Below are 18,135 nucleotides of genomic sequence, written 5' to 3'. Positions count from 1 at the left end.
ATACTGAATCACTTTGCTATACACCTGAAACTAACACAATATTGTAGATCAACCATACTTCAATTAAAAAAAAAAAAAGAAAGCTTCAGACTCAGTCTTGTTTTCTCCAATACACTGCTCAGAATTAAGGGTGCCTCTAGCAGGTTCAAATCCAAACACAGAACAAATACCATAATACCGTAGTTGAGTGAGTTGCTCTTGTGGATGTGCATGTAAATTAAAGCGGGTTCATTGAAGTGTTTTCACAGAAGTGAAGCTGAGGAATGGAGAGAGATGACACAGGGCCTGAGTGTGAAAAAGTGTTTCCCTGCTCAAACTGAGCTAAGCTATCTCTCCTCCTGAACTTTTCAATGACATGAGTCAACAAGTTCCTTATTTGCCTATAAAACTTTGGTTTAGCTTTCTGTGATTTCTAATCAAAAGAGTGTCCAATGATATATTCTGGCTACATCAGTGTCTTAACAGTGCCTGGGACAAGGGCTTGCTGCAGGGAGTCGATTTGGGGAGGTGATCCTGAGAAGGTAGGGGCTGGGGCTCAGAAAATGTTCAAAGGCAAGGATGGGAAGCTTTTCCAAGGGCTGGTCACCCAGCTGGTTACCCTGTGGGCAACTGGAGATTATTCCTCCTGGGAACTCTTTGGAGAAATCGTGCACCATGTGTCTCAGAATTGTTCTCACCATAGAGACAGGCTTTATCCACCCATCCTTATTTGGTCAAGGGTTGCCCTGTGGTGTCAACTCCCTTGCACTTCCAGGTTTGTTCTTACATCATAATGGCTGTGAGAGCTCCCTGGACCCTGCAGCCAACAGAAAAGCCCCAAGAGGTGAGGCAGAGCTGAGGTAAGATGCACCTGTGCAGAGCTCACTGTCAGCTCAATGGCCAGAGGAAAAAGACAGGTCAAGGAAAATACAAGGCATTAAAGATACCCAGCACCACTAATACCAGTTATCAGCAGGACACATTGGTCCTCTAAGATTGGACTCTACCATGTTTTACGAGCCCAGAAAAAAACAGGGCTGAATCCAGTGGAGCCCAACCAGGATTAAATATTGATGTCTCCCACCACTATTACGTAAGACTATTAAATAATCCCCTTTGGGAAATTTCCCAGAGTCTTAGGGAATTGTTTGATCTTAAGGATCAAAGTCTTAGGGAACTGTTCTGTTGCAGAACTGATTCAGACCAGGTGTGTGTGTGTGTACAAGTGGGCTTTCCCCTGAAATGAATGGATGGCCTCACTGCCGTTCCTAGAAGGGAAGAGATGGTCCTGGATCTGACAAATGAGAGCGAGGGAGGTCAACTTTAGATCAGGTGAAGAAAAACCTTATTTTTCTCACCTTGACCCAGAGTTTAAGGAGATGAGGGAAGCAGGAGTGATCCTGGCCTTCCTCACTCCCTCATTCATTCACCACATATTTACTGAATGTTACCAGGACGCACCACATCCTTTGCAGGGCTCAGTGCAAAATGAAAATGGGGGAACCCCTTGTTCAAACATTATTAAGAATTTCAATATGGCAACAGCAGAGCATTAAACCAAGTGTGGGAATCTTCTGAATGAGGGGCACTGTGTGACTGCACAGGGCACACATGACCCCTGAATGTCATCTATGGGTCAGACATTGTGCAAAGTTTCAGGCATATGTTGGCAAACAAAGCACATATGGCACCTGTCCTCATGGGGCTTCAAGTCCAGGCTAGGATTTATGTTGATCCTTCCACCAGGATCCTTTCCTGGGTATCTTTCACAGTTTGAGCCCTTACTATAGTGAGTTTGATTCTAGTAATTAAATACTTTTTCATGCAGCCTCTTCCCTAAACCTCTGGAGCCCAAATGAAGAATCACTGATCCATTCCAGGGTGGGGTGTGGGCACAGATGGCAAAGTCAAGGGTTGTCAGGTGTGTCTCTGGGAAGCACGTTGGTCTCCAAGGAGCAGCTTCCTAAGGGATTGTCAAGTATAGTTTTAACGTTAGCAGCAGTTGATTTATAATGATTTACAACCCAACGGCTGAGTTTTCTGTGACTCCATGGAGTTCCCAGTTCACCACGTAGGACGTGCCCACCACTTCTTATGGCCTTCAGACCTGAGCATGTAACATAGCTACCCCATCTGTACAGGCTCCAAAGGTTCTGAGTCCAGGACCGCTGAACTCCTTGATACTCCGTTAATATTTACAACACTCCTCACATGCATTTTCAGAGAACATCTCTCTGCAGCTTCAAAAGCTTGTCAAGGGCTTCCCTGGTGGCGCAGTGGTTGAGAATCTGCCTGCTAATGCAGGGGACACGGGTTTGAGCCCCGGTCCAGGAAGATCCCACATGCCGCGGAGCAACTAGGCCCGTGAGCCACAACTACTGAGCCTGCATGTCTGGAGCCTGTGCTCCGCAACGAGAGAGGCCGCGATAGTGCGAGGCCCGTGCACCGCGATGAAGCGTGGCCCCCGCTTGCCACAACTAGAGAAAGCCCTCGCACAGAAACAAAGACCCAACACAGCTCTAAATAAACAAATAAATTAATTAATTAAGAAAAAAAAGCTTGTCAAATGCCAGGATCTGCATAGGGAACAAGAGCTTCCAGAACCAGCACGAGCCCCGACTAGTTCTCCTGAATGGGGAACAAAGGGCAGGTGCTGCCCTGGGAGGTAGGGAATGGGGCTCAGGTGCAGGAAGTACCATTCCTGACTCAGGTGTTCTAAGTCGGGGACTTCCTGTTCCTGCCTCCCCATGGATAACACTCTTTACAGGAATTTGTATTTCCCATCACTGGGTTGGATGAATTGCGCTTACCTGTGGGCTCTTTAACCTTAGCTTATGCTATGATGGGTTCAGTAAGTTAATGATTAAAATTGTAGGTATCCTTCTCTGAAGATCTTAATTCTAAAGGAGCATCTTCACCTGCTGGAAATGCTGCAAAGCAATTCTATTGAAAATGTAACGAAAGAAAAAAAATGGAAACCTAAGGTACATTTCATTTTAAAAGTCTCTAATTCACACCTAAAAGTATAATGCTTTATACTGAAGACAGTTCATGATGAAGTAGTAGATATTTTTAATTTCAAAAGTGATTGCTTTTTGTATGTATATTATACTTAAAGAAAAGTTTTCTTTTTAAACAATTTCCACTATTTTTTTTCTCCGGGTGATATGATTATAGGTGATTTTTGTTGGCTTATTTTAAATTTTGTTGCATTTCATAACTGCTAAGAATGAGCTGCTAAAGCTTTAATTCTTTCTCTGAATCCCACATAAAAAACTTTCTCCAAAATTAGTGATCACATAATAAGTAGTTGATAAAAGGAATATTATCCACCTGGTGCTCCAGCACAAATGCTCTTCAGACCAGAAAGGAGCTGCCTACTTCAACGCACACAGGGAGATAACATTGTTCTCCTGAGCAAAAGAAACCAGTTTCAAAAGCTTCCAAGTTACCCAGAACAAAACAAGGAAATTCAGCTGAGACCATTTTAAGGAAAAATGCTTACTCACCATACACCTACCTCCATTTAGTTATTTCCTCTCTTGGTTTCCTAAGAAGTTTGGAGTAGACATGGGAGGTGAAATCTGTGGGGTCATCAGTATCCATCTGCAGGATGTCATTTATTCTGAATGAGAACCAGGATGACTTTTGTGAACAATCTTGGGTCTCAAATTCAGATACCCCAGAGAGGTATGAAAATCTGTAATCCAATAGCTGCTTGAGAAATAAAAATGCCTAAGCAATTTGAGCCTTAAGAACGTGAAAGCAGGGCTTCCCTGGTGGCGCAGTGGTTGAGGGTCCGCCTGCCGATGCAGGGGACACGGGTTCGTGCCCCGGTCCGGGAAGATCCCACATGCCGCAGAGTGGCTGGGGCCGTGAGCCATGGCCGCTGAGCCTGAGCGTCCGGAGCCTGTGCTCCGCAACGGGAGAGGCCACAACAGTGAGAGGCCCGCGTATCGCAAAAAAAAAAAAAAAAAATTATGGTTAAATAAAGAAAACCAGATATCTCAAGTTAAGGAATTTAGCGCTTTTCTATGTATGGGAAGGTGCAAGAGTCTGGGCTCACTGAAATCATTCCTTTGATGTGCACCTCAGCTGTCTAGGGCCTGTATTTTCACATCCTGAGTTTCCTCAGGGCTCACCGCAGGGAGTGGCTGCAGTCTGACGGCAGCTAGATGGCGGATATTCTTTTCAGCCCTGAGTTTCCTCACGGCTCACCAGCTCACGTTGGAGGGCTGCAATCATTGGTGACTGTGACATCCTTTGTTTATTGATATGGCAGGAAATATTCCACTTATAAATATTCCATTTATCAGCACCAATGGAATTTTTCAAAATCAATGGATTTTTTTCATTAGTCAGCTTAGCTTGACTCTGGACCAGACCATTATATCTAGATCTTCCAAAATTAATACTACTACTACTGCTAATAATAATAATAGTAACTGCTAATACTTACTGAGTATTTACCATGTAAAAAACACTATTCAATATATTAACTCATTTAAATGATTTTCTCCATTTTTATGTGGAGATGTTCTATTACTTTAAAGAGGGCACATCTACATACAGACCTCGATTTCCCCAGACATTTCTGAAAAAAGAAAAAAGGAAATAAAATGTCTCTTTATATATAAGGTTTGTAATTAAACACAGGAACTGTGTTTCACCAGAACCACAGAATCAACCAAATAGAACAAGTACAGCTGTAACACGTAAGACATTTAATCTTTGTTATTTATTTATTTATTTTTTTTGCGATACGCGGGCCTCTCACTGTTGTGGCCTCTCCCGTTGCGGAGCACAGGCTCGGGACACGCAGGCTCAGCGGCCATGGCTCACGGGCCCAGCCGCTCCGCGGCACGTGGGATCTTCCCAGACTGGGGCACGAACCCATGTCCCCTGTATCGGCAGGCGGACTCTCAACCACTGCGCCACCAGGGAAGCCCTAATCTTTGTTATTTTGCAATATGTTATTTGACAATTATTTATTGAGCACCTTGACTGATCCAAGCATAGTTATAGGTACTAAGAATACAGCAGAAGACAGACAGTCTTCCTGCCGTCAGGGACCTCCTGAAGCAAGCTAGAACTCAAGTTGCACATAAAACTACAGTGTTATAATAACATATAAGAGCCACTATTATTATTCCCATTTTGCAGATGAGGACAAAGTGAACCAGTTTGGTAATATGTAGCTTGGTGGATTCAAACTCAGGTCTGGCTTAAACTCTATAAGAAACAAGTTTACTCACACAAAATGGGAAATAACACTTAACTTACCAATTGTGTGAGTAGAGATACAAAATATCTGGCAGACACACAGTAGCTCTTCAATAAATTACAATTTGTTGGGATTTCCCTGGCGGTCCAGTGGTTAAGAGTGTGCTTCCACTGCGGGGGCACAGGTTCAATCCCTGGTCAGGTAACTAAGATCTCACATGCCTCATGATGTGGCCAAAATAAATAAATAAATAGTATGTAGTAATAGTAAAATGACATAAACTTGAGTGTATACCTGTGTTTTTCATCTCCTTAGAAATAAACCTGCTCTTTTAACAAACTTTTACAAAAGTTCTCTCCATGTAACTGCATTTTGGAGGCTTTAAGATACATTTTTTCATAGTATAATTTACCAACAGGGCTGAATTCTACTCAGAAATCATCAAGCATATACAGGGGCCAAATGGACATTTGTGAAGGCAATGGTTGATTGCACTTCGGCTGATATTTCAAATATTCATCTTAACCTTCCTAAGACATAAGTATAGTAACCCCCAATTTTATGAATGAGGAAACTAGGCTCAGAGAGGTTAAATAATTTGCCTAAGGTCACACAGCTAGTGAGTGGTAGAGCCTTGGCTTCAACCCAAGCTGTTGAAAGCCAAGGTATTCTTTTTGTCATATAGAATTGCTTCCTATATGACACTCAAATAAAACCCTCTGGGATTTCCCAACAATCTCTTCCTCAGAAAACAAAGAATGTATTGATACAAATCTTTCTCTTTTCATTTGGCAGTGAGGAAATCATCAATGATCAATTGCCTATTATGTGCTTATTGGATGCTGGCCAAGGTAAATGGCGGCACTGTGTCATTTGCTCTAGCAGAGACAAAAAAAAAAAAAGGAGACAATGTCTGTAATTTCAAGGATTTTTTTGTGTGTGTCTAATTAGGCAGGAAACCCCAAGACAAATGCAACAGAGATTATGACCTTCATTATTTGAGAGCCCAAACCCTGTTAATTCTTATTAATGTTAACAATAAACATTTTAGAACCTTTACTATATGCCAAGGACTTTCAGTGCTTTGTCATCCTCAGAAAAACCCTATTGGGTAGGTACTCTCATTATCAGCACTTTGAGATGAGCTACCTGAGGCTGACAGAGATAAAAGTAAATTATCGCTGGTTGATCTGCCTCCTAAGTGGCTGAGGTGGGATTTGAATTCACCAGCATTTCTTTGCTAGTCTTCCTCTGGCTTTATTCAATTATACAGTTTCCTGAGTCAAAACTACAGTATTAAGTTTAACACTCGGTATAACAACTGAGACATCTATGTTGCCTCTCTTGTATGTAGTTTGCAAAAACCATGGCATACAATAGAGTAATATTGTAGGTAATATTCACTGAGCATTTTACTGTGCTAAGAACTGTAGATGTATCATTCTCACAGCAACCCCACGAGATTGGCTATTTTTATTACTCTTATTTCCAGGAGACTTGACCTTTACTGTGTGGTTGGTTCTAACACCATCCATTCAACAGATGTGGAAAGTAAGTCCTTCAAGTTTCCACAATCAGTAAGTGGATATACAACACACCCGCCAGTTTAGCCAAAGCTCTGAAGCACAAAACTATGTATTAACATTTGATATATTTGAGAGAGTGCTGTGTTTCTCAGCACAGAGAAATCGGCCGTTGCCCTCTTTGGGACCCTCAACCTCACCTTCATCACACAAGCTCACACAAATGCGCCTGTGCATGCACACACACACACACACACAGAATTTTGTCATCTGTGGTCGCTTGGTGTGAGGGCTGGAGTATAATTATCCATTCAGGATTTGGTAAGATTTCCCGGAACGAAACAGAGGGCCTGGGCCTGTCTTGGTAATGATGTTGGGCCTTTACCAGGTGCTTCAAGATCTCTGATTAGTAATTCCCAACAACATCCCTATTGGGATGACTCACAGGGGCTCAGTAATGAGCGACAGAGGAGGCCAAGGGAGGAAGAGTGATGGGATGGGTCTCAAAGTAGTCACTTTGTATTTAGCTGCACCTCATCAAAGACGGGTATGTGTTGATGTCAACCAAGTTTTAAAGAACCAGCACTGCTTTCTTCTGCAATCTGGGACTTTCTCCACTGGACATGAGAGAACAATGTCTCTGAAATAGGAATTTTCTTGCTGGCTATTATGAGACTAACGACTGCCTGCATTTCTAAGTATCTATTTGGAGTTTATAAAGCAAAATGATGCTAAACTCATGTGAAAACCTAGCAAATCTGAAATTATTTTCCTTTCTGCTTAAGCACAGCTGCAGAGAGAGAAAGAAAAGAAAACACAGCGGGGGTGGGGGGTGGGGTGGGCAGATAACTCAATAGCTGACATAACAATAGGATTTAGCATTTCTTGAGCACTTACTATGTGTCAAGCACGGTGCCAGAAGAAAGGCACACAGTGGTGAACTGAATGGTTCTTCTGTTTGGGGCTTTTTATTTATTTATTTTACCACCATTGAAGCGTAACACAACATTTGCACCACACAGCTCCACATATACTGATCCCACCCACCTCCGTTTTGGAGATATTCCCATTTAAGAAACATTTCCAATATTCTGAGATATTCCTGGTTTAAGAAAAGGTGATGTAATATAGCATGTTTTATATGAAGGTACGTAGTAAAGGCCAAAATCAGAAAATCTGGGTCTGACTTCCACATAACCCTATGATAAGGTCTGTGACACAGGGCAAATTATAGAACTCTCTAAATTTTAACTTTATTCATTTATTTTTTTGCCATTGGGCTGAAATGGGAAATTCTACGTAAAATGTCTAGCTTAGTGCCTGGCTTATCATAAGCCCTAGAAAGCTTTATATTTGTACACTAAGTAACATATGGTATATATGATATAGTGTCTATTACATATAGTATATATTCTATAGCATATGCTATAGAATATGTACTATATAGTGTATATATATCTATATAGATCTAATACATTATGTATGAATTATATAAATATATAACTATTACTTTTATTAACATTAACAGTCATTAACGTTTAATCAAGACAAATCTGAAATGAGAGTTCAAGCTCAAGTCGGCCTGCAAAAGGTTTTCAAAAAACCAGCTAAAAGTTTACAATAAACTTAAGAGAGAAGGATTTGACACCAGGGTCAAAATGACGCGGTCACGTGACTGAAAACCCTCAGAGGAAACAGAACTTCCCTCACCTCCTCCTTGGCTGGCGGTCGTTTTTGTACTGGATCAGAACCAAAGAATACGAACCACTTCAAAACAATCAGCAAAATCTCCAACTTCTCTTCCTCGGTTAGTACAGAGAGTTCTACCCTCGTCAGGCACGAGGACTCTAGGAAGTGTGTGTGTGTGTGTGTGTGTGTGTGTGTGTGTGTGTGTGTGTGTGTGTGTGTGTGTGTGGTGTGTTCCCTCCTGCAAGGCGCTTAAGCAAGCGCTTAAGATGGCCTTCGTAGGGATGGACGGGGATGGTAGGGGCCGCGGTTCGAAGGTGCAGGTGCCTAGGTTTTGCACAAGGTGGTCGGTGTCCACATGGAGGGAGGGGCAGGTGCCCAGTCTCAACCACAAGCCCTGCTTTTGCCTCTCATTTCATAACCAGCTAAAATGGCAACATCAGGTGGAGTACTGACGGTGGACTACGTTGTAGGCGCTTTACCTGCACTCACTCATACATCTTCATAACAACCAAAATGGAGCAGCTTGGGAGAAAACTCTCCAAATTCAGCGGCTCCTCCTTGCCCAAGTTAAGACCCTAAGGTGAAATCCCCTCTTCGGGTGCCTTTCACTAAGATTCAAACCCTCCCCACTTTGGGAGGTGCAGAAAGCCAACCTTCTTCCAAAAACACTTCCGTCCCCGCTGGCAAAAAAAAAAACTGGTGTCGGGCAACGCGCGGGCTCTCGGGCTCCGGCAGGCGCCGGCAGCCTCCCCGGGACCGTACTCGGGGACCTCGCCAGCGCGGCGGCGCGATTGTGCAAGCGCGAGGCTGCAGTTCCCGGCCGCCGGGGGAGGGCGGGGAGGCGCGCTCGGCGCGCGCCCGGTGAACTCCGGTGAGCGTGCCTTCCCTGGGGGATTATCTCCAGGGTGGAGTCCGCGGCGTTCCCGCCCGGAGAGCCGCGCTCCGGTCACCCGAGGCCCGGCGCCCTCGCTCACCTCGCTGACTCCATCCTACTTCCATGCACCACCCCCATCCCCGGGTCCCGCGTCCCTCCGGGCCTGGCCAGCCGTAACCCACTCCGCCCCACTTAGCGTCCTCATTGGCCACCCAGGGCCTGCCCTGTCTCCATAAGTACATGGTCCCCGGGCATGGAGCATGGAGAGGGACAGGAGGAAAGCGCAGCGCCAGCAGCATCTCTTCTACCTCCCTAGACACCTCCCCTTCGCTACTCCAGGGCTGGAAGTCAGACTTGCAACCAGCAGGCGGACTCACGTCCTTTCCTTTCCCCTTCCAAGAGCCACCCAACTCCCGGCTGCGCTCCTCTAGCCCCTGCGGCCAGCGCTCGGCGGGCATCCGCTCCCTGAGGCTGCCGCGCGGTGCAGCGTCGAGCATTCTCGCCGAGGTCCTTTCTGCTCTCTGTCCGTCTTCCGCCCTCTCCATCACACCTGCTGCCCCTCTTTGCCTCTCTTCCGCAGAATCGTCAAGCCCCCCGCTCTCGCCGGCGCCTCTTTAGCAACCTCGCCCTTCCCAGACCCCGCACATTCCCAAGCGCCCGGTCTCCCCCGCTGCCATGAGCTCCCCCATCGGCAAGAGCCGCTCCCTTGCCGCCTTCCTACAGGAGCTGCGCGGCCTGGGGCAGCCCCCCAGACCCGTGACATCTACGGCGTGCGCGCCCCGTCGGCCGCGGGAGGTGCCCCTCTGCCCCATGATGGAACGGGGCGAGGCGCAAGACGTGGCCGCCCTGCCCGGTCCCACCAAGTGGCCACTGCTGGGCAGTCTGCTGGAGATTCTCTGGAAAGGAGGGCTCAAGAAACAGCACGACACGCTGGTAAATGCCTCGTCGCGCCCCCAGTTCCCGCTCTGCTCCCCGCCTTGCTCTCCAAACCCTCCCCGAGGCGCGCGGTTCGGGCGCACGGTGCGCTCGGTTGTGTATCCAGGCTGCAGCGGGTCCCAGTCCCCCGGAGGAAGGAGGCGGGGAGGAGGGAGAAGCGCTCTTGGGGCTGCAGGGGATGCGCGCTTACTTCGCACCCTGCCCGGCCCGCTGCAGGCGGAGTACCACGAGAAATATGGCAAGATTTTCCGCATGAAGCTGGGTTCCTTCGACTCGGTGCACTTGGGTTCGCCGTGTCTGCTGGAAGCGCTCTACCGCACGGAGAGCGCGTACCCCCAGCGGCTGGAGATCAAACCGTGGAAGGCCTATCGCGACTATCGCGAGGAGGGCTACGGACTGCTGATCTTGTGAGTCCAGGAAGCAGGAATGGGTTCGGCGGCTGGAAATTGGGAAGGGACGGGAATGAGGGTTCCCTGGGGGTGGGACCCTTCTAATGCAGGGAGAACACGGAAGCCCGTACCTGCTGCGGTCACGGACTTGAGTGGGTGGAGGGACGTCTGGGCTGAGTACGCAACACTTGTGTTCTTTCTGGCAAGGGGGCTGCGCCAGGCCTTCCCGTCAAAGAAATGTCAGAAAAAGGTTACGCGAATTATGATGTTCGGACTCTGGGGTGGAATGAGATTGTCACGTTAGCGTGCCAGGCAAACATATTGTACAAACGAAATTATCCCTTAAAATTCTGCGACCCGCTCCTCTCCCCCCTTGGTAGCTCAAACGCCAGAAGTTAACTCCTGTTGCTTTTGACAATGACCTTCCTTTGTAAAGGAAACTGGGGGAATTAGGAGATAGACCTACTTGGAAAGCTGGCATGGAGGGGTGTGGAGGTTGCATTTTAGAGAGAAATACTCTAATGTGATATGATTCCTCAACTTTTACATTGTTAGCATTTAATACGTTAGCACTTTTTTTACCCCCCAAATTATAATGCCTAATAGTCGTATTTTTCAGGATCTATATAATTACTGGATTTATTTATTTATGGCTCCATTGGGTCTTTGTTGCTGCGCTCCGGCTAGCGGGCTCTAGAGTGTAGGCTCAGTAGTTGTGGCGCACGGGCTTGGTTGCTCTGCAGCATGTGGGATCTTCCGGGACCAGGGATCGAACCCGTGTCCCCTGCATTGGCAGGCTGATTCTTAACCACTGAGCCACCAGGGAAGTCCCTAATTACTGGAATTAAAAACAGTATTAATGCATGATGCATCACAGGCAGCGTGGTCATCTATAGAGCAAGTGCAAAAGGGTTCATGATGAGAACAGGCTTTTTACAGCTCCGGTGAATCTGTTATTTGAAGGCAATGGCAAAGTTCTAAATTCGAGGTGTTCTGTGAATGTGCCTTTCAACCCAATTCAAGAGATTGAAAGAAGACAAGATTTTTTTCCTCAAACAGATCTGAGTTGCTGGTGAAGTGGGTGTTCACGTGCCCACCCTTACTGCTGGAAACAGGCCACTGGCCTCCCAGTTCAACCCCAGCGAGGGCACATCAAAAGTTCTGAACCCAAATATCTGGACTTGATCTTTCTGTGCAATCTTTGGCTCAAGGGAAAAGTGATTATTCATCGTATTGTCAAACCAGCCCCGAATATTCCAATACTAATTATTCTCTGGCTGTTTCTTGGCACGATTCTGTGTTCATTTGATCATATAGTTCATGAAGTCAGAGAACTGGAGGTGTCTCTGCTTCTTCGTTCTTTTCCTTTCCATTTGCTCTAAATATAATTCTGCTTCTCTCCCAGGGAAGGAGAAGACTGGCAGAGGGTCAGGAGGGCCTTTCAAAAGAAACTAATGAAACCAGTGGAAATTATGAAGCTGGACCACAAAATCAATGAGGTTTGCAGGACGGGGTTCGCTTTCCTGGTTCTCCTGGGGATGGAGGGATTTAGTGGAGCTTCAAGCCACAGCTACAAAGTGCAGAAGAAAAGGCAGGCAATTTGGATGATTCAGGAGTCTTCCTTTTCTCCTCATTCCTCTCCACATCCTCCTCCCATATTCCTCCCTCCTTCACTCCCTTTTAAAGTAGTATTATGATAAGGGCGCAGTTACGAGCATAGACTTTGACATTCTACAGTCCTGGTTTGGAACTCACCCCACCCCCACCAGCTATGTAACCTGACTGTACCATTTAACTGGCTCACTTTCCCAGTCTATAAACTGGGAGTAACAATTCCCACTCCATAGGTTTACTGTGAGGATTAAATGAGATAACACTATAAACTTCCTAGGTAGTGACAGCTGAGCTGGGTTTTTTAGGATGAGTAGGAGTCTGCAAGCCAGAGAAGGTGGGAAAAGGCATTCAGGCAGAGAGCATAGCCTGCTGAAAATATGGAGGCATGAGATGGTGTGTTCAGAGAACAGTACATTTGGTGCAGCTGAAGTGAAGCTTTCTCTGAAATGATGCTGGGCAGAGGGCAGGTCTTTACAATATTTTTGTGCCACGCTAAGGTTTTTAGATGTTATCCTTTAGCCAGCAGGGGCCCAAAGGGGGGGGAAGGATTTAAACATGTAGAGAATTCTTTTTACTCCGTTCACTCTGGGTATTTATTTTGAACTGGACCCACATAGGATCATATAGGTGAAAGATTACAAATTCAGAAGCTTCCAGGGGCCAGGTGATTAATATAAATGTATAAGGCAGGCCCGACAGGGATTTTAGCAAGCAGAATAGTGCATGCCCTTTCTAGAGGGGACAGCTGCCCCAGCTCTGGCAAATGCCTGCCACATGGAAATGTAGACCCAGTGTCACCAGATCTAGTCATTATTATTATTTTTTGATGACTAACGGAAGATTCATATGTGTATGTGAAATCTCTGGATTTTTTGATGGTAAAAAATTCAGAGTACTTTCTAGTATGCTATGTGGACAAACTAAACATGCCCATTAGTTGCACCTGTGGATTTTGTAGTCACATATACCCTATTTCAGACCCCAGCAGAGCCACTTTTATGTGTTCAAGGGAGAGTGCCTTAGCTACTCTCTAAGCCTCAGTTTTCTCATCTGTTACCTAGGAAATGGGAGTAATGACAGTACTTTCTACCTCATGAGGTTATTTAGGATCAGCTAAGGTAATACACTTTGTACCATGCCTGGCTCTATACAAGGCTCATTAAATGCAAAGCATTAGTCATCTAAAACCCTGATTGTGGAAACTGGCCTCTAGGGGCTGTATAGGACTTGCCCAAGGTGACAGAGCTATTTAGTGAAGGCGCTGCGTCCAGAACTTACAGTTCCCTGGCTCTAAGCTTGACATGCTTAATACAACACCAACCAGTAAGGAGACGTTTGCCTGCCCAGCTATGGAAGTGGCAAACCTCAGGGTAGCCAGAGTCCTTGAGACATTGTCCCCACAGAGACACTAGGCTGATTTCTCCTTTGTGGTTTGTTCTCCATTCTGATTAGAAGAAATGTTTTCCTTTTCTTAAATTTAGATCAAAAGCTGAAACCTAAGCTTCAGGGAGGCTGCAGGGAAAGCTCAGGAAATAACCCCAGGACAAGGGTGTTGGGGCAGAAGATGAACTCCCAAGGGGAATATATAATTAGTGATGATTCAGAATGAGTAACATTATGGGCAGTGAATATACAAGGTAGCAAAACCTGAAGCTAACTTACTGAACTTGAAACTTTTTTGTTTTCCTTCAGTGACTGAAATGTGTCTTTGGTCATTTCTTTCTGTTAAGGTCTTGGCTGATTTTACAGGTAGAATGGGTGAGCTCTGTGATGAGCGAGGCTGCATTGAAGACTTGTACAGCGAGCTGAACAAGTGGTCATTTGAAAGTAAGTTGTCTTCACATCTTGTTCATTTGATTTTGCAAGTGATTTTGAGGACAGACATGGCCCTGTGGACAACTCTTCTGTAATCATACACTATTGCTGACTAGGAAAGGCCATAGCAGCCCTCTTAATACTTTCAGGCATTTAGGTGATGCTTTACCCTCTGGAATGTTTATGTAGTCATTCAACAAACATTTACACAACACCTGCTATGTGCCAGGCACTGTACTAGGGACACAGCAGTGAACAAAATGGGCAACATCCTTGCTCACATGGAGCTCAGATTTTAGTAGGGGTGACAATCAACTAGTAAATATATTTTAATATATACTCTGCCAAGGAGTAAGGGAGTCAAGAAAGAATATAGGTTCCTAGATGAGGCAAGTCTGCTTGGTAAGGAGACATTTGAGGTGAGACCTAAAGGAAGGCAAGGAGCAAGCCACCGGGGTATCTGTGGGAAGCCTGTTGGGACAGTGGAGACAGGAGGTGCAAATGTCCTGGGGTGAAAGCATGATCAATGTCTTTGGGGAACTTCGAGGATGCCGGTGTGAGTGGATTATGGGGGGAGGGGAAAGAGGAGCTGAGAAAGATTAAGCCGGGGCCTGAAAGTCCCCGCAAGAACGTTTACTTTGAGTCCGATGTTGAGCCATGGAAAGTTCTGAACAGAAGGGAGCATGATCACTGTTTTCAAGGACCACGCTGGGAATAAAAGCAAAGCCCTGCCTTGATGTGCTCACTGCCCAGTGGAGATGCAGGCAGGGGAACAAGGCAGTTGCAGTAGAATGGGGAGCACTTGACTGAGGGGGTTCAAGGCTGGGGGAGAATCCTAGTGGCTGCCTCAGCTGAGCATGGTCAGGGCCGCTTCACAGAGGTGGTACCGTCTCAGCCGAGGCCTGGGGGATGAGCAGGAGTTTCCCAGGTGAAAGTGAAGGAAGATGGAATGTTCCAGGCTGAAGGAACAGAGAGTGTTGTGTTGAGGAGAAAGAAGGGTGTTCCGAGTAACTGGAGCATGTCCAGCAAGGGACGAGGATGTGCAGGGCAGAGGATGGGAGGAAGCAGTGGCCAGCCCATGTCAGAAACCCCGGAAGGATCACTCTTGACTGCTGATGTGAGGGATTGGAGAGGGTGCCCCGGGATGGAGGCTTTTGTCCTGACCTGTCTCCCCCATCAGATAGACCTCGTTGTAAAGTTACAGACTGTCATCTTAGCACATGAGAAAGCCCCATGCCAATAAGAAATCCACAGAAGGTGTTATGGGAAAGAGGGAATGATTATAGAGGAGAAAAGAAGAGTATGTTTTGGAAATCGTCCACTGGAAACACCCAAATTAAGGAGTATCAAATGCATTTCTTTGCAAGTCAAAGAAAACCTGACCATGGTGGTTGACAAATTATTGTCCAGCATTATGAGAAGTCTTGAGGAAGCCAGTCCACAGCTGGCACTCAGTGATATCACTGGGACCCAAGCCTGTTCTGTCTTCCTTCTCATCCATCCTGAGCTAGTTGGCTTCTTGCAGAATGGCTCCTGCCCCTCCTGGCCTCACCCCTGCATTCTAGGCAAAAACAAGAAGGAAAGAGGGAAGAGCTAAACCAGCTGTACTTTCCCCTCTATCAAGAAAGCAAAAGTGTCTCCCTTGAATCTCATTGGCCAGACCTGGGTCACGTGACTGCTTTGGCTGTTACAGGAAGCCTGGGAAATCAGGGAACAGAATTGTCTTAGATCAATCCTGACTTATTGCCTGAGGACTGATACATTGACAGCCTAAATAAAATCGGGGTTCTCTTAGGGAAGAAATGGGGAACAATGAGTATGGAGTAGGTCGTTAACAATGGCTGCTACACATGATATCAAGGGCAAACTCTGAGAAAATCAAGACATTACAGGAGAGATTCACTCGTATAAAAATGGCTGCATCTTCCCAGTGGCTTTTCTGATCAGGAGGTTCTGCAGGGGATGAATCATTGGACCTGGAGATAATTCTAGAAAGAGAGGAGAGTAATCAGGCCCCTTCCTCTCAGAGAATTTGCTTTTCCTCTGTTCTTCGAAAAGACCTCACTTTTTTTTTTTTTTTTTTTTTTTTTTGCGGTACGCGGGCCTCTCACTGCCGCGGCCTCTCCCGTTGCGGAGCACAGGCTCCGGACGCGCAGGCTCAGCGGCCATGGCTCACGGGCCCAGCCGCTCCGCGGCATGTGGGATCTTCCCGGACCGGGGCACGAACCCATGTCCCCTGCATCGGCAGGCGGACTCTCAACCACTGCGCCACCAGGGAAGCCCAAGACCTCACTTTTGTGGGAGACAGAATTGAGCCTTTGCTAGCCTGCTAATCATAGACTCCAGTGTCGTTGTGAATGGGTAACAGTGTTGATTATTTTAAATAACAGGCATCTGCCTTGTGCTATATGAGAAGAGATTTGGGCTCCTTCAGAAGAATGCAGGTGATGAAGCTTTGAACTTCATCATGGCCATCAAAACAGTAAGCATCTCCTGGGTAGAGAACCTTTCCTTATAAAACGTTTACAGAACCTAACAAATGTACATCACAGTGTTTCCCAAGAGTGGCATCCACACATATTTTATTACAGTAGTTAAGTGTTCATTTTAATATGTGTTGCATATTTTCATGAATGAATGTACATATACGTACATATAATAGAAAAAGCACATTCAGTTGTTGTCAGGCAAGGTGAAAGTAGGTGTTTCAGTTAAAGATCAGTTGATTAAAATACTACTTCAAAGAGTCTGAAAATTTTCAGATTAAAATTTGGGGGATTGTTTAGGTTGTATGTAGAGATAGTAGACCCTGTGAAACTGGTTTTAGGAATGGCTGAAGTTTGGAAATTATTGGAAATAGAAATGGATATGAGATTTGTATCCTTTCTTCTTTTTTTATGTTTAGGTCATAAGATCCATTTTTTTATGAAACACATCCAGTGGAAAAGCATCCCAAAGATGATTTCACATGTCCCTGGAGGGTGGGGCTGGGGACTGGTGCTGAGAGCCCTGAGGCGTCCTTGGAATTCCGGCCTTTAGGGGAGCAAAGGGTGCAGTTGTTTAGAACGCTTCTCTCAAGGAGTGCAAGTTGTCTTTGAGAGAAAGAGAAACGGGGGTGAAAAGGCATTTGTGTCCCCCACAGATGATGAGCACGTTTGGGAGGATGATGGTCACGCCAGTCGAGCTGCACAAGAGCCTCAACACCAAGGTCTGGCAGGCGCACACTCTGGCCTGGGACACCATTTTCAAATCAGGTAACGTGGCCACATGTGCCCAGCAACCCTGTCTCCGGAGCTGCTGCCGGAAGGTCTGGGTGATCTTGGCCTCAGCACCCCATCCTTTGATGAAGTTGCTCCTCCGGATTCTTTTGGGCTTTGCAAACTCATGAATTTGGGGATCGCCCTGGTGCAGATGAATTCTAGGAAAAGGCAGGAGGTAGTTTTCTGTAGTCTTCTTTGGGAACTAGGAGTGGTTAAAAGCAAGAGCTTTGGAGTCAAAGATTCCTGGGTTCAAGTCCTAGCTCTGTCATTGGGTGTGGTGGCTTGGCCAAATGCACTCTTTTTCATCCTCAGTTGTCTCGCCTCTAAAATGGGTTAATAGTGGTAGTAGTAGTAGTAGTACGTACCTCAGTACAACTGTTTTCAGTTCTAATATAGATAACTTAAAATCTGGCATATGATCTAGTGGGAACTGTCACTGTTTCCTGCCAAAAAAATATGTAATATAATTTCTGCAAAACTAAAAAAAAACAAAACCTGGCACAGTCCAATATCTCAATGGATCAGAGCTATTTCTGCTACAGGATGAAGGGAATATTTGGTGCTAAGTATTGTTCTGAGTATACACACACACACACACACACACACATACATTTAATTCTCACAGAAACCCTGTAAAGTAGGGTTTTCTATTAGGCCTGAGTGATAGAACTGAGGCACAAAATTAAGTAACTTTATCAAGATTGCATGCTAGGTAATGGCAAAACCAGGGTTGAAGCCAGGCAGAAGATCCAACTCTAACCGCTGTGCCATTTATTGTCCTCATTTTTACCATCATCACCATGATTATTATTATGGTGGTGGCTTGTATGAT

General features: G+C 45.8%; 1 protein-coding gene across 1 annotated transcript in view; it reads left to right on the top strand.

Moving 5' to 3' along the window:
• Positions 1 to 9,955: 9,955 nt before the first annotated feature.
• The window catches only part of CYP24A1 (cytochrome P450 family 24 subfamily A member 1), a gene marked incomplete at its 3' end in the record, with an annotated part of 11,263 nt that continues 3,083 nt past the window's right edge, over positions 9,956 to 18,135 (top strand). The window contains 6 exon segments of the mRNA XM_079719584.1: positions 9,956 to 10,222; positions 10,442 to 10,632; positions 12,020 to 12,113; positions 13,959 to 14,055; positions 16,434 to 16,525; positions 17,186 to 17,327. Coding sequence (XP_079575710.1) covers positions 9,965 to 10,222; positions 10,442 to 10,632; positions 12,020 to 12,113; positions 13,959 to 14,055; positions 16,434 to 16,525; positions 17,186 to 17,327 — 874 coding nt within the window. The 5' untranslated portion in view covers positions 9,956 to 9,964.

This window comes from Hyperoodon ampullatus, assembly GCF_949752795.1.
Source record: "Hyperoodon ampullatus genome assembly, chromosome: 14".
Taxonomy (NCBI): domain Eukaryota; kingdom Metazoa; phylum Chordata; class Mammalia; order Artiodactyla; family Ziphiidae; genus Hyperoodon; species Hyperoodon ampullatus.
This window is presented reverse-complemented; position numbering and strand designations above follow the sequence as displayed.